General features: G+C 34.1%; 1 protein-coding gene across 5 annotated transcripts in view; it reads right to left on the minus strand.

Annotated features, from left to right (window-relative positions):
- Positions 1-6788: 6788 nt before the first annotated feature.
- LOC106457328 overlaps positions 6789-17799 on the minus strand; it is a 51491-nt gene continuing 40480 nt past the window's right edge. For all 5 annotated transcript variants that reach the window (XM_022383211.1, XM_022383210.1, XM_022383209.1 and 2 more), the window contains 2 exons: positions 14447-14540; positions 6789-9016 (listed from right to left, as the gene is read on the minus strand). In XM_022383211.1, coding sequence (XP_022238919.1) covers positions 7355-9016; positions 14447-14497 — 1713 coding nt within the window. In that variant the 5' untranslated portion in view covers positions 14498-14540 and the 3' untranslated portion in view covers positions 6789-7354. The remainder of the gene's footprint in view (positions 9017-14446; positions 14541-17799) is intronic.

A 17799-nucleotide genomic window follows, 5' to 3' on the forward strand; every position in this document is an offset into this window, starting at 1 on the left:
CGCTAAAATTTCGTCGGAACGAAGTTACGGAAAGTTAATTAACAAACGGAGACGTAACATAACTATGAATCAATAATTTTACCTTAATTTTGTTCTTTGGACGTGCATCTGGAAAACGCCATGTAAAGTTGGCTAAACGCCGTCTTCTTTCTTCTCGTGTTTCTTCAATTTGAATATTTATTAATTAACATTTTTTTCACAACTTAAAACTTTTTAAACATAGCTTTGAGACTTTCATAGGGGTCTATAGTTTAACGTTGTGTATGCGTAGAAATGAAGAGCTCCCCAGTGGCACAGCGGTGTGTCTGCGGACTTGCAACGCTGGAAACCGGGTTTCGATACCCGTGGTGGGTAGAGCACATATATCCCTTATGTAGCTTTGTGCATAATTAAAAACAAACAAACAAGAAGTGAAGAACTGCTAATCTGATTTACGTGCTACAGTTAATGGTATTTTCATTAATGTAATCAGTTGTTTTTAAGTATACATTTAAAATTTCATTTACCTTATTTGGAGGATCTATTTCAAACATACATAATGGTTTTACAGTAAAAATTATTTTGTAACTTAAGAACTCATTTCAACGAAGCAAATGAATTCTAAATTAACTTATTGATGACATTTTTATAAACATAAAAACGACAACTAATCAATACAGGAAAAATTTAACTGAATTAAAAGCTAAATAATAATTGAAAAAAATAATAACGAAAACGATGCTTTTTGGCTTTAATATAAATGTAATGTTTAAAGAAAGATTACATTATCATACAACAACAAAAATGTGGAGCAGCTTTGAGTATCATATAAAAATAAACATACAGTAATCAGTGAAGGCTTCGCAAAAAAAAAAAACGGGGGGGGGGGAGTAACTTAAAAATTGAAACAATTTCCTGCTTTTTTTTAGCCCCGCTCCCCAGTGGCACAGAGGTATGCCTGCGGTTTAGACATATGTTCATATTACAAAATTATTTTTAGTTTGAACACTTAAATCTTAATATCGTTCTAAAAAATATATATCTAAATAATAAGCAGTTTCCGTCTTCGTGTCACGCTGTCATCAACGCCTTTTGTGGCGAGCTCGAAAACTAATAGGAATAGTTAACCTGTCGGAGGTAAATTTTAATTTCGATATATATTTAAAACTATTATCATTGGATACTTTATTAAATTAAATTATTTACGTTTTTCAATTCATGTCGTCTTCCATTTGTTTAAATTAAATTATGAAATCCATTCATCTCTCTTACTAAAAGTAAAAGTAAGACTGACCTCTTCTGAGTTATAGTGTACGATTCCTTCTTCCTGTAATTTTCATTAAACGTTCAATAATGTAATCAATAATGATCTCAGCTTGGTCACATAGTTTCCCACATTTATTACAAATATTAAAAAAGGGAATTAAGCACAAAGCTACACGATGGGCTATCTGTGCTCTGCCCACCACGGGTATCGAAACCCGGATTCTAGCGTTGTAAGTCCGCAGATATACTGCTGTGCCACTGGGGGCTCGATTTTATTAATTATCAGGATCTCTACTAGCCTACTGTCAAATTGAAATTCTTTTAGGCAGGATTAAAATAAATTAGTCTATGAGACTTTAGGCGTGTTCAAATGCATAAGTCGAAAGGGTTTGACCTACTGAGTCCCAAATTGTAATTATATCTCAAATCGATCAAGGGATGACGGAGCTATGAGCTAAAAGTATGTACTTGAAAAACTCAAAACCATTCTATGAGCCTCTATGCAGCGGCTAATAATGATGTTGTTATTATTAACAAATACCTGAAACTTTCGGCTAAATGTTTGGCTGGAGAAAGGAGCTATTTGTTGTACATTTGAATTTAGGTTAAAAACAGCACCAAAAACGTAAGTGGAGTCTTATGTACAGTACTGTATATATATTTGTATATTTTGTTTATTACAGGAAGAAATTACAAACGCTAGAAAGTTAGAAAGTGTTGATGGATAATTTACTATAAAGATATATAGTTCTTAAAAACTAAGCTCTACGAAAAAAAGATGTGAAGATTTCGACTTGTTTTCGTTGGAATTCAAGACATCTAGGGGGTAACTGGACTCAAGCATTTAATATAATGAAGGGCATTAATATATTGTGTATGGGAGGTTTGTCCATGTGGTGAAATGATAAGAATGGAAATGAGAGCTTAAAAGAGTAGTACATATAAGATATGAAAGTCCAGAGCGAGATATGTTCTTTAAGAGATTTATGTCTCTCTTTGCGTAAAACAACTTGTGAAATTATTTGATTCATGATGTAATTTATTCTGTTACTTTAAATTCCTTGAAACATTTGCTGGTGTAACTTTGGTTTTAGAAATGAGAGTATTTTATCAAAAAAAAAGAGAGAGAGAAAAGATATCCCACTGTTGAAAAATTGATGGGAACGTTTCACTCGCGTCCGTCATAAAAATGATGCCTATGTCCAAATGTCATAGCTACAAAGGATCTTTTATAGACACGTAAATTAAATACTGCTTCCCAATGAATGTTGGGATGGTCCTAGAACTAAGGTCAAGTGATATGCATTTGTCCAGCATAAGACAGCAAACCATGCTCGCCAGACTTGTGAAATACCTCTAAAATTTGATAGGTATGTGACTGCTACTTCTGAAAATAAATATTCATATTGAGACTTAATATTAAGTAGAACCAAAAGACACAAAATTTCAAAGAAATAAGCCTTCAATATTTTATATGAAAGCAGAAAAACTCATACAGCAAAGTATCTTTAGTCCAGCACCGAGGTTCGAAACCATATCCCAAGCCAATCAAGATTAATTCCCTAATCTGCAAAATGAAGAGTTTGTTTACCAAGGTATGTCCTGGTACCGTTAACAAGACAATAAAGAACATTTAGAAGTTGATGAATGCTCTCCAAAGTCACAAGATTCCAGACACGCTTTGAAATCAACAGTTGTTTTAATGAGAAAGATGGAAAAAAAACAACAACAAAAAAAAAACAAAACAAAACTGGAATCACAGCAATCTCATTTGACCTATCAAGTCTTCCGATATATTTCTGATTGACTTATGTGCCTTTAGCCTGCTTAAGAGTGCACTTAGAAGCCGTAGACCTGAGCCACAATCCAGTTTATCAAAAATGCACAAGAGAAAGGAGAACTTTCACATGGATATTCTCTGAAAAAAAATTATATTATGTAAACATTGCTGTAGAGCCATTGTTAAGAAGCAGGGGAAGCGGATAGTCTAATCTCCAGGGGTTATACTGCCTTCAGTAGTAATGTTTCAAATTTAATTATTGTTTCCAAAAAAGTATTAATGACTTTCTGCACTTTTAATTTGGGTTAGTTGTTCTCAATGGAAAAATATCTTCAGTTACCTTGTATATTCTAACTGTAACGTTATAATTCCTAGTGTAAAGATTTTTGATGTGTTAGTATTAATAAAAGAAAATTACATCTCCTTTTTTTGAATACCTAAAAAGACATGCTTATACTTTTTTTAAATACGTTTAAATCAAAATTCAGAAGATGATTCATACTTGGAAGGCTGTGGTCAGTAAATAAGTTAATGTTAATAAAAAAAAAACATTTAAAAATGATTAATTTGTGTTATCTTACAATGATGTTCATCGTACCACGTATTTGTAGTGACGGCATCTAGGGAGGACATTCATCGCCATGATGATACATTTGCTATCACAGTGTTTTGTTACAACGTGTTCACTTCCGATTGTACAGCTCTATGTTTTAATTCAATCCGTTTAAAAACTTGTTGATTGATCGATAGATTTCGGAATTTTTACTTATTACAAACCACAATGTGAATTTAATTAGTTTTTGAGGGACTTGTTCTATTTTGGATTTCAGTGCAGAAACGACAGACTATTTCCCATTTTAGCTTGTTTAACATTATCTATTGCCTTTTACATTATCTTTGAAGATTTTGAATATAAAATATTAGTTTAACATTCCAGAAATTATGCACGTCTTCCCTTCACACACGAAAATTTACCAAGGGTGATAAAATGAAACTCACTATTGTATTATATTTTAAAACATAATGTCTGACAAACAAATAAACCACTTTTGAATACAGGAGATGGAAGTGTTATGTGTTAAATTAGGTATAGACTGTGCTAAATTCCAACAACAAAGAGAAACAATTTCCGTGAAAATACAAAAGTCATTCCTTTGAATCTCATCAAGAACTTCAAGCTGGAAATAGTGCTATTGCTAGATGGATGCACTTGGTCAAGGTTTCAGGAAATAAGAGAATATTGAGGCAAAACATTTTTAGAATTCACCCTCTCTCACTCTCCTCGAACGAAAATAAAATATTATGCTTTCTGAAAGTTACTATCTCGTATATATATACAATCTGTAAGTAAGCCCGGTATATTTCATGAAGGATCCCCTCTAAAGCGCAGCAAACATTAGTTTTCAAACTACATAACTGTGGTTTTAATTAACGAATCTAAATAATATAACTTTATTAGTATTTTGACTTACTTTATTTACAGTTTTTTTCGACTCAGTTGTTGATTTTGAGTTAACATATAATGAATAGATGAAAAATTACAAATTTCAATCAATTGTTAAAAGGGTCTAAGTGTTTTCGATTTGCACCAGAATTCCAGACGTTTGGCAACAGGCCTAGCAAAAAAACTGTATTTTCGTATGAAAGTTATGTTCCTAAGGGACTTCAGTCTGTAACAAAACCTCCTATATCTCTTACAAGTTTGTTAAACTCATAAGTTTAATTTCGAGCAGCTGAATTATGTCTTTTATTGAATTATGATGTGTACAGAAGTAAATTTTTGGATGGCAGTACTCAGTATTTCTGTAGAGCGAGTGCAATAATATTTACACGTACGCACATAATTCCCTAACCTACTCGTGACATTTCAAGTTTTTCTATAACTTACAACATAGTAAGTACTGTAAAAAAAAAGAAGGTAAAATAGTAATATACTTATTATTTATAATTTGATACAAATAATCTTATGCTGGTACTCCAGACAATCACTGAAATTATTTCTGGTACTGGTGCCGGATGAAATTCATCTCTGGGTATCATCACCGTAATCACCGCCAATATTCTACCGAAGTCAAACTTGAGTTTTAAGCTATATCTCCCAATCATGTGTGTGTGAGTAAGTAAGCGGCCCTGCTGTGTATTTGGAAAGAACAAAATTTATAGTACCAAATTAAACTTTACTCTATGAATTAAGGAAGTATCGAAATTGTAGTAATTTCTTTTTCCTCCAATCTTTCGACACAATAAAACATATTTCGTGTTTGTTTGGCTTAGAAATATAAATTATATATACATTCTAAACGAAAATGAAATTTTTATTTCAAATGATTTTTAAAACATGGCCCGGCGTGGTTAGTGGTGACCGTGAATCTCATGATTGAGGCCGTTTGTGCGCTAGAAGAGTAACCGTAACCATGTAATTCCACTATTCGGTCAGACAATAGTACGTACCCTCAAGAGTTGGCGGTGGATGCTTTTCCTCAAGTCTATCAGCTTAGAATTGGGGACAGCTATACCCAGATAGTTCTTTTCGCAACCTTGTACGAAAATTCTTAAATGATCAGACCACTTATTATCTTAGAACTATACTTTACTCTTTAGCTCTTTTGAACTTAACAAATTATTTGCTCGATAATAGCTTCAACTGTGTAGGATTAATTATTCACCATCGCGGTTTTTCTTGCCCAGTTAGATGACCTGCATTGTGTCTGGAACTAAAATAATGGCCTTGAACGTTCGTGCCCAGGGTCAGATTTTCCGGTCTCCTTTAGTTGGTGGCCCAGTGCCCTCCTATGCCGTATGCCTCATAATATTGGCGGTGGATTCTTCCGGGTTGTTACATACGTTCACAAGAACGTACGGTCAGCTCAGATTTGGAGAGAGAGGGAGCACGTGTGTGACCGTGCAATTGCATGTTTTAGGAGCTTGAATATTCAGCGAAATGCAAATCATTTTCTTAGCATTATGGAAGAAAAATTGAAATTTAAGTTTAAAAATTTTAAGCGAATGGAGATGAATTAATAAGAACAGAGTTCTTGCCTAAAATTTATAAATGTTCTTGGCAATTCACTACACTCGCTATGATATCTGTTTTATAGTTATATATATTTCGATCCTATCTAAAAAAAATCACAAATTCCTAAAATTAGATATATATTTGATATTAAGATTAACAGCTTTTTTACGCACAAATTAAGCAAAAAAAAAAAAAACACACACACAAATTAACTAAAAATCAATTTACAAAAAATATACATTTAATTACCCGACTAGTTTCGACGTACCGAAGTCCGCGTGTATCTTTTTCAAGAATATACAGAGTGGTGCATCGAAACTAGCCGAGTAATTAAGAGTGAATTTGCTTTTTAATTAATTGGTGCTTTTAAAAGCCGTGGATTTTAATATAATTCGTGGATATCACAAAGTATTTCATGACTTGATTATATGTATATGCAGATAGATTTCACGATAATAGAAACATGCAGAATTGAGGAAAAACAAGACAATTGTACATTTCACAAACACACCATTTATTCACGACCATGGTTTCGCCAGTAAAGGCATCATTCATGGTTGTGAATAAATGGTGTATTTATGAAAACACAATTGTCTTGTTTCTCTAAATTCTGGAAATTATGGAGTTTTACCACGTTCCGACGGTTTCAAGTATCATAGAAACATGCATATAATGTTCTTTGATTTCTAAATTAAAAATTTATAATAGATAAATAAACACAAGTTTTTCATAGAAAATACCATGATTTTATTCGAAATAAAACTAAGTTCATCTCGTATGTACACCAAAAAACAGATCATATTCCTGAGATATGGTGTCATGCGCCAAAAAACAACACTGGAAACAGAACTATTACCCGCTAAAGGCCTCGCTCGCAGCGCACATGTCAGCTCAATTGAGTGTATAATATAAACGTTAGAACAAAACTCTACATCAACACATACACAAAATTTACATTGTAAAATCACACGATGTTTCTAAGTTATCTTCATGTGTACTGTAAACCACATTGCTAAAGCTACTGTATATCTGAATACATGTAAACAAGAAGCTGCTTTCTTACCATGTCTTCTAGAGCCAAACGTTTAGTGAAAAAAAAAAAAAGATAATGTTTCAAACATTTGATTACCAGGCAATAAATATAAATCTATAAATTACAATGAAATATGGGAATGAACAATAAAATAAAGTGTTTTCTTTTTGTTTTGGACGAGTTTAACCATAGAAAATAATGAGTTGTTATATCCTTTCACTAAGGACTTAACTTTTTTTTAGCTTATTTCAGAAATCGGTACATAGTTTATATGTAACTTTCAATGGCCAATGGGTAAGCCAACCCTTATAAACTCAGGGTTATCATAAGCTATCACCTTCTCGTCACATGGTGACTTGGACGCTGTTAATTGGCGTACTCGTAGGAAAAGGAACGCAGCCACCAGAGTAGACACAACAAGCAACAATAAAAGAATTATCACCCCTGCAGCAAATCCTGGAACAGACATACATATAGCATTATTCCCAAAGTCTGTGGGGTGAGAATACACATCCACCACACTTTCATTGTCTGCGGTGAAAGGGAGGTTGAAAGCCACATCACCAGGTGCTACTACTTGAATTGTACGGTGAGTTTGTATGTCTTTGGCGTCCTGAGCCTGCCGTTTCCGTCTGGATTCAACATCATTGGATCTCGGAGAGGCTTCACTAGAGCGAGGTATGCCTCGAATTCCGGAAACGGCGTAACTTCCAATAACACTGACGTTTTTCTCTTTGTTAGGCAAATCGCCATTTCGATTAAAGAAAACTTTAGGAAATTTAGCCTCAGAGGGCTCACCGTAGTTTTCGTTGGGTCCCCTACCAACTGGAAGAGGCTGATTTGGCTGAGGTCCATTTTCAGTATAAGTAGCTTTTGGTTCAGAGTAGCCGAAAGAAGGATCACGAGGAGCTGGAAGATAGTCGCCACCAAGACTTCCTCCACACTGTGGGATTGGACATTCATACCTACATACCTGGATTACGCACTCGAAGTGGACGTTCATAGAGTCTGGAAACTTGAAAGCTTGGAAATAAGCATATGATACAACCGATGCAGATGATCCAAAATTTTTTACTTTCTGGAATGGGCTCATGATCTTTGGTCTGACTACACATCCATATTCATCAACTAATTGAATAGGTTGATTCTTATCATCGTGGGCAATACAGTTTCTTACCAACATATCAAATTTGTGTTCTTCATCTTTGATGGCAAGAACCATGGTCATAGTCTGGCCAATCTTAACTATGCCAGATATTTCATTAGCCCACGGCCCCTTGCCTACTTGGATTTGCATCCAACATTGAATGTTATCTCCCAGAAAGTTAGCAGTCACAGCATCAAGCATGTCTACATTGAATGGTCTGAAAGTCACAGCCTTTTCATAGAAGTCATACCACGTACAGCGTAGTCTGCGGGCCTGGTCCCAAATTTCTTGAAGTTGAGGATCGTACTGGATAATTATAGTATTTTCGATGAATAATCCATCACCGTAACCACCTTGGCCACCACCACCGTAACCCGCCACAGCTTTCTGTTGCTGGCTGCTGGACATTCCACATTTTCCTAGGTAAATTTCGAAATTTACAAGAACATTCCCAGTGCCAGGTGGTAAGTGAACACAATTGTGGTCACTGTAGTGACCTTTACTAAAGATCATGCCAAAGAAAGGGCGATCAAACTCCATATTAACTTGCATGTGGTTTTTCTCACATTTGACATTTAAGTTTTTAATTTGTGGCATGTCTGGTCTCCCAGCAGGCCAGGTATCATGTAAATCTCCGATACCTGGAACTGAGGCCGGTCCTGGCCCATACCCTGGACCGCCTCCAAATACCGGTCCTCCGACTGGTGGTCCAGGATAAGATCGGTGTTCTGCCGGTAGGTTGACAGATTCTTCTTTCTTATTGTCCTGGTTGCTGTCTATTTCCTTAGTCAACACCTAAGAAAACATATATATTTTTTAGAAACGCACACATATATATATATATATTTATATGCACCACATTTGATACCATTTCTGTTAATATTTGATAATTTATACACATAACAACAAATCATTAGTAAACCGAACAACTATCGATAATTCACAGGGCTGTAGGAAGCGGTAAGGTCAGTCAGACCATGGCCTGACCATTTTTTCATGGGATGTAAAGCTACAACATATGTATTAAAACTTTTTTCTTTTGATTCAATACATTACGAGCCCCCAGTAGCACAGCGGTATGTCTGCGGACTTATGACGCTAGAATCCGGGTTTCGATACCCGTGGTGGGCAGAGCACAGCTAGCCCATTGTGTAGCTTTGTGCTTAATTACAAACAATCAATACATTACGTTGTGTGTATGTAGTATTTGTAGTTAAAATGGCTCAAAATTCAATCTCATAGCATTAAAGTTTGAAAAATTTTCGGGGGGGGGGGCATGCCCCAGACCCTTTCTAGAAACTGCAATGTGCCAATGACCTGAAGCTCCCAAAATAATTTCCTACGGCAATAATTCATAGAATAATATATATTAAAAGAAAACACGTTATACTGCTCAGAAAATCGTACACAGAAACAGTATTTTAAACGTACTTTTCATAAAAAAGTATTTTCTAAATTCCTTATATAGGGCAGTGTTTCGATATTTTTCAATACAATTCAAATCTTCGGTTGAATCATAACACTTCAAGTCATAAACATTATTATATTTGTTCTTGAATTCAGCTTCATAGTAACATGTTTGTGTTTCAAGCTGTCAATTAATGAAGCGTCCCTCATATCTCAAACACCAAACCTTGTCAAGCATCTAACTTTTAAGAGATAAAATACAGCTTTCTTTCAGAAAATGAAATTTTGATATATATTTTTTTTATTATTGTTCTGAGAGTGGTGAACTAATATTTAATCAAAATACGAGCTATACGTATCCAATAAAAATATTAATCATACGCTCAACGTTTCAATTTTCAGCCCCAAAGTATAGAGCTCGTTTCTACGGAAAAAGGACTCGGATCATAAACTTTTGGCTTCACAGTCCAAAAACATTAATCACAAGGCTACTTCTAGCCCGATTAGTGCGACAGTTAAATTACTTGTTATTTGAACTTAAGTGGGTATTAAGATATTTGCCCAAGCTTTGAGTTAAAATATGGCGCCCTCCAGTGGCACAGCGGAATGTCTGCGGACTTAACAACGCTAGAATCCGGGTTTCGACACCCGTGGTGAGCAGAGCACAGATAGCCCATCGTGTAGCTTTGTGTGTTTAATTACAAATAAATAAACAAACTTTATTTAAATATCTTGATTAAGTTTGTTTGTAATTAAGCATAAAGCTACGCAATGGGCTATCTGTGCTCTGTCCACTTCGGGTATCGAAACCCGGATTCTAGCGTTGTAAGTCCGCAGACATACCGCTGTGCCACTGGTGGGCATTTAAATAAAGACTGAAACTTTCCATTTATCAATAAATCTTAGGGAGGGAAGACAATAACAGCTAGTTGTAATTTAGCTCTGCCAGGATGTATAGCATCTCTTTTAAATTTTAAAACACAAAAGTTAGGGCACTGAAATTTTCTAAACAAGGTTCCATGTCATGACTTTAATAACAGTTTAAGTTAAGAAAAAGTTATATCAAGAATGAGAGCTATATTTATTCCGCGTTATTTTAGCGCAAAGCTACACAATGGCTAAGTTGTACTCTGTCCACTGTAGGGAATCGAACCCCGGATTTTAGAATTCTAAGTCTGTATATTTACCGCTGGCCCACTGGGAGACACCTCGCGTTAGAAACCCAGAACACCAATATAAATCCGGACTTGAAAGCCAAGCTTGTATGTTCGAACCTTCGTATTTACAGAATTTTCCAAATGGAAGTTGTTACAAAACCAAGACGTATTCATACAATCCATATTTTAGGCGAGGATTTACAAATTGTTTCGACCAATAGTTTTGCTTATTCTTCTTGGAAGGCAAAGTCTTAATACGATATAAACAGTTTGTTTGCTTGTTGAATTTCGCGCAAAACTACTCGAGGGCTATCTGCAATAGCCGTCTCTAATTTAGTAGTGATATACTAGAGGGAAAGCAGCTATTCAGCAGCACCCATCGTCAATTCTTGGGTTAGTCTTTGTTAAAGGAAAATGGGATTGACCGTCACATTATTGACAGCTGATGTTGGGTGACGGGATTCGAACTCGCAACTTGCAGTCGAGCGCCCTAACAACCAGATCATGCCAACCCCTAATATAAAGAGATTATTGTGCCATACCATCTGTTTATGTTATGAAAACGAGTTTGCATGTTTTTAATGATTTATTGAATATTTTGCCACGTTATATGGATATATAAAACTTTGGCAGTTTTTGTTTTTTCGTTTCCTGCCGCATAACATTTTGTTCAATGACATATCTTAATATTAAAATAAAAATATAAAAAAAGTATTATTAACTTCTATGAAACATTTGAGTGGACGCACTTTTTTCAATTTCCAAATAGTCTTGTAGAATCCTCCTTTTATCGCTTGTGACATATATATCTAATTTATTCTAATTAACTTGTATAGGATATACAATCCTATAATTTTTTTTTCAGTTTTGTTCACACAATATTTGCTTGTTTTAATGTATAATGCTCTAGAAGTCGCGTATACGACTTCATATTTACAGGCTAGTTGGTTTTTCATGGCAGTGTCAAGTCACTGGTAACTACTGTTCACCATCGTTATAACCTAATCTCCTTCGCCCCCATAGTCAAATGATGTGGGTTCCGCAAGAAGAATATAAAACATCTCCCAGATCCCATTGAAATTACTACCACTATGGACATACCCTGTTCGACGTGTTCGAAAAACTTGCCTAACTGCAGTGTGCCAGAGGGTAAAGAAGGAACCCGGAAACTGGGCACAATAAAAGACAATATCATTTGCTGGCGCTGAAAGGTTTCTTTACCAACTCCGTGACAAATCAAAATCAATAATAGTCACATTAATTTTGGAGTCTAACTCGGTCATAATGATATAATTGTGTTTATTGTACTAAAAACTACTTGACGTGAAGATCGTAGTAATGACACCGTTGATTTTTAAATTAGTGTTGTCTCTGAGTGTAATAAAGTGTATTCAAGTTTGATTGTTAAATATTGTCTCTGAGTGTAATAAAGTGTGTTCAAGCTTGATTATCAAATATACTTTGTTATAGTTATAACTTATACAAAACTGAATGTAATAAAGTGTGTTCAAGCTTGATTATTAAATATTGTCTCTGAGTGTAATAAAGTGTGTTGAAGCCTGATTATTAAATACTGTCTCTGAGTGTAATAAAGTGTGTTCAAGCTTGATCATTAAATATTGTCTCTGAGTGTAATAAAGTGTGTTGAAGCTTGATTATTAGACATTGTCTCTGAGTGTAATAAAGTGTATTCAGGTTTGATTGTTAAATATTGTCTATGAGTGTTATAAAGTGTGTTCAAGCGTGATTATTAAATATTGTCTTTGAGTGTAATAATGTATGTTCAAGCTTGATTATTAAATATTGTCTCTGAGTGTAATAAAGCGTGTTCAAGCTTGATTATTAGACATTGTCTCTGAGTGTAATAAAGTGTATTCAGGTTTGATTGTTAAATATTGTCTATGAGTGTTATAAAGTGTGTTCAAGCTTGATTATTAAATATTTTCTTTGAGTGTAATAAAGTGTGTTCAAGCTTGATTATTAAATATTGTCTCTGAGTGTAATAAAGTGTGTTCAAGTTTGATTGTTAAATATTGTCTCTGAGTGTTATAAAGTGTGTTCAAGCTTGATTATTAAATATTGTCTTTGAGTGTAATAAAGTGTGTTCAAGCTTGATTATTAAATATTGTATTTGAGTGTAATAAAGTGTGTTCAAGCTTGATTATTAAATATTGTATTTGAGTGTAATAAAGTGTGTTCAAGCTTGATTATTAAATATTGTCTTTGAGTGTAATAAAGTGTGTTCAAGCTTGATTATTAAATATTGTATTTGAGTGTAATAAAGTGTATTCAAGTTTGATTGTTAAATATTGTCTCTGAGTGTAATAAAGTGTGTTGAAGCCTGATTATTAAATATTGTCTCTGAATGTAATAAAGTGTGTTCAAGCTTGATTATTAAATATTGTCTCTGAGTGTAATAAAGTGTGTTGAGACCTGATTATTAGACATTGTCTCTGAGTGTAATAAAGTGTGTTCAAGCTTGATTATTAGATATTGTCTTTGAGTGTAATAAAGTGTGTTCAAGCTTGATTATTAAATATTGTCTTTGAGTGTAATAAAGTGTGTTCAAGCTTGATTTTTAAATATACTTTGTTATAGTTATAACTTGTACAAAACTTAACATATAAAAAGATAATTTACATAAGAATAAAAAATACGTTTTGTTTAATACTAGCACCAATTATAAAAACAAGAACTATGATAATCACTCTACAAAGTAAGATTTAATTGTTCTACTAGAACAGCCTAAAAAAGTAATTAATAGATATAATCCCAATTTCGAGCGTATTATCCCGCAAACGTCCTACTAATCATCAAAAGTATTAATGAAAACAGGCCAGGCTCGCCCTTTCAGCCGTGTGACAGTCAATCCCTCTATTCGTTGATAAAATAGTAATCCTAGAGTGGGTGGTGATGACTAGCTGCCTTTCCTCTAGTCTTTCACTGCTAAATTAGGGACAGCTAGCGCAGATAACCCTCGTGTAGCTTTGCATGAAATTCAAGCTTTATGAACTCAGACTCGACTTAGGTTTCAATTTGTTGTTTTTGAATTATTTACAAATGGGCAACTATTATATTATTTTTTTATTTTCAATTAAGAGGGAGAGGTGATTTTCAACTTCCGACGAGCCCTCGTATTTTTTAATGTTAATATATCGACCGAATTTGTTGAGCTCGTTCCTAAAGTGTGGTTACTGCCTGACCAAATTTCCAGACCTTGTTTTTAAAATGTGTTTACTGCGCGAACGAACTTCCAAAATGTGATTTTTTACGCGACTGTTCAACGAAAATTTGAATAACGTCTGTTTCAGACCACGTTGTTGCTGAATTCACGGTAAAGTTTCCGCCAGTTATGAAGACTGGTATTTATTTCACTGTCCATAGACTGCTATAATATAGAATATTCAGTGCCATAGTTATACGTTGTTTATATTAATGTAGTTAAAGACAGCATAACACCACCAATGATCCAATTGTAAAATAAATAATATAGGGCTTGAAAAAAACCTGTTCTCTAAATATTATATAAAAAACGTTTAGGCTTAATCTCTGAATAACAACTTAACCATGAATTGAGGAAAAACTTTAAGTGTTCTTTAAATAGCAGTGAAAATTTAATTACTTACAAAATAATAAAAGAAAACAATACAAGTTTACTTACGTTGATGAAAAAAAAAGAAAAGATGAGAAGAACAGTAGCTTTGTGTTCCATGTCTGTTGTTTCGCTTCAGGAATTACAGGAACTCAATTGATCTCTGAAAAATAATAATAATTTATTTCATTATGACATGAAACATCTACAGCAACCGACCATCAAAGATGCATTTGTTTTTTTCATATAAATAAACTAGCAAACTATATTATGTTACGAAAAGGTGTACAATAAAATTCCTTGAATCATTTCTAGTTAGTAAGAAAGTAGAATATGGGTTTTCATACTTTGTCGTTTGATATCGCTCAGTAATAAAGCGTCATCTGCCGGTAAGTAAAATGCTGGTTAGAAGATAATAAAGGCCCTTTAATAAAAAGTAGAAGTTGAGACGAGATTTTTCGTTATCTCCTTGATCGAGCTTTTTAAAATGTATATTTTTTGAGAGAATCAATATGTTTAATTTTTTACGTTACTTACGTATAGCATAAAATATTAGCTATATAGTAGTTAAAAACTGTTAACATGACTAATCCGCTGTGCTCTTCCTCAGTGAGGGAGGTGTGTAATTTTCGTGATCTTTCGTTACTCATATTACAGAAACTCGCTTTTGTAAACTAGAAGCTGCTTTAAACATGAATAAAAATATAGTGGATTCATCTGTAGAAACCATTTGTTGGTTAATTTTAGAGCAAAGCCACATTGGGCTATCTACTATGCTCACCGCGGAGAATCGAACCCTGTATTTTAGCATCGTAAGTCCAAAAACGTACGGCTGTCCCACCAGGGGCCATCTGTACAAATACACAGACCAAAATTAAAGAAACACAGCTGACACTTACGTCACTCGAAGTTGAACGAAGCGTAAAAAAGTCATACAATATAGAATTATAATACTTTGTAACTGAAAATAACCAGTTTTTGTGTTGAAAGCACACTTTCTCTATAATATGTTTCTAAATTGGTAAATAACTAAAGAGTTTTTTCGTTATTGCACTCTTCTACTTGTCATGAAATTAATTTTAGATAAAAATAATTATTGCATTAGGTTAAGAGTTAAAAACGACAACCGAAACGTTGTAGAAAGTTAGAACCAAATAAACTTCGGTTATCAAATATTTTAAAATGTGATTTATTTGTGAGGGTCCCCCAGTGGAATAACAATAACTCTACAGACTTACAACGCTACAACTCGGGGTTCGATTCCCCGTGGTGGACATGGCAGATAGCCCAGTGTGGCTCTTTTCTAAAACAAAATATTTTTCAGGCAGAGAGATAAGCCTTTTCTCGGGCACATAGTGATACTTTTCTACAATTACTGGGCTTGTTGAGGTTACTGATTTTCCAAAATGCAAATGGTTAGTTAAGTTTCACCAAGGAAGTACCGAAAAAAGACCACGCAGTAATCAACATACTAACAGTAGAGAAACACATAGCTGACACACCGCTCGAAACTGTACAAAGAGCAGTAAGCTATACAGATCAAAATCATAGTGACATAAACATGAATCGTAGCACCACATAAGCCCATCTATTGCTATGAAGCATTGAAGCATAAATTGACAAATAATTCTCATGAGCGTATGTGAGTAATATTAGACTATTTACTAACTGAATTAATGGCTTAAATTACTATAAATGTTTGGTTGGGAACTTTTTTTAAACTCAAAATACCCAGCTACGATATATATATATATATCTTGACAAAATGATAGAACTTAACTTTAAAACTGCATCTAAATAATATCAAAGGTAACAATATTCTTAAATGAACATTACAGAGTTGACAGATTAAGTAATTCAAAATATTTTTAATTCAGATACTGAAAAAATATTGTAAGGAAAACTAATGATGTCAAACACATGGTTTAAAAATATATTAAGTAATATACAAACATTTTTTTGCTTTAATACTTCTGAAAAACTATCACAAAACATTTAATAATTGACTGGCAAGGTACTTTGTAATCCTTGCTTATTCAGTTACTGTTCCTTATAAAAAAAATGCATGCTATGATAGGCAAGAATATTTACTAATCTGTCATCCAGGTAAATCACTGTTCACTACATAACACATGTTTTACGTATAGGCGATGCATCGGTCTTGATAACTCGAGAAATAATAGAACCTACACCAAAAGTAGTTTATTAACCAACATCACACTTTAGACTTCGTTTGTTTATTTTGGTATTTTCGCGTACGGTTACTCAAATTATCTGAGGAAAGAGATTTAGTTAACAACACCCAGCGCTACCTCTTGGGCTACTCTTGTTTAACTGAATAATGGGGACAACGGTATGTCTACGAACTTACAAAGCTCAAATACGGGGTTCGATTCCCCGCGGTGGACACAGAAGATAGTCCCATAAGGCTTTGCTCTGAAATAAGCAAACAAACAAAATGAATAATGAGATTTGACCGTCACTCTTATAATGCACCCATGGCTCCAAAGTGTAAAGAGCGATTTTACGGTAAAATATGTCGTGAACCGTTGAGCTTCGGATTCAAAATAAGGAAACGCTAACCACTTGGCCATCCTCAGTTCTATTTTAAGCTAAATTTTTGATCCAAGTTTTCATATTTTAACTAATATAAAACCATTGTACGTCCGTGTTGCCAGCTGCAGTTCTTGACTTTACTTAATGACTTAATTCTTGATTTTTGTTGTTAGTAGTCGAAAAACAATACCAAACGATTTGTTTGTTTATGCCATCATATGATTTAAGTCTAAATTAAATGGCACGCGTTTAAATAGGTGCTATTCTACAAAATTTAGTGTGCAGGTAATATATATATAGCGTGATGGGAGCAAAATATTTACACCCGAAACATAGGAAAACTCTGACGTCATCTTCGTAAACTTATGCCGTGGGTCATGTGCGCCGTGTCAAAATTTCATCTCGAGGCAATCTGAAGAAACGCAAATTAATAATCGTTTTGACAGAATGAAGAACTGAACTAGAAAGAGGTCTTTAAGGCGCTAGTTTACTTCTGGGTATACGCTAGGAAAACGTCTATTTACCGTGATACGTTGGGTGACGTTTTTGTTCATCTTGTCACGTTCTGTGCTGCTGCTTATAATAAACACGTACACCTATCGTTCGATAGATATGATCTGATAAATAACAACAATTGTTAGCTATATTTTTTATTATATAACGTTATTTTTAGGTAGTACCGTAGATGCCGCACTTACAACAAACAGTCAAAATTATTTTATTCTGCAGCGGGGTGCCAGTTTTAGTACGTATAGTTAACATTATAATATTCCATAGGCGAGTTCCAACCTTATTACAAATAGTAAACATTATTGTATTCTGTAGGTGAGTGTGTGTGAGAACTCATAGAGATAGAACAGATATCT

Source organism: Limulus polyphemus, unplaced genomic scaffold (genome assembly GCF_000517525.1).
Source record: "Limulus polyphemus unplaced genomic scaffold, Limulus_polyphemus-2.1.2 Scaffold317, whole genome shotgun sequence".
In the NCBI taxonomy this organism is placed as follows: domain Eukaryota; kingdom Metazoa; phylum Arthropoda; class Merostomata; order Xiphosura; family Limulidae; genus Limulus; species Limulus polyphemus.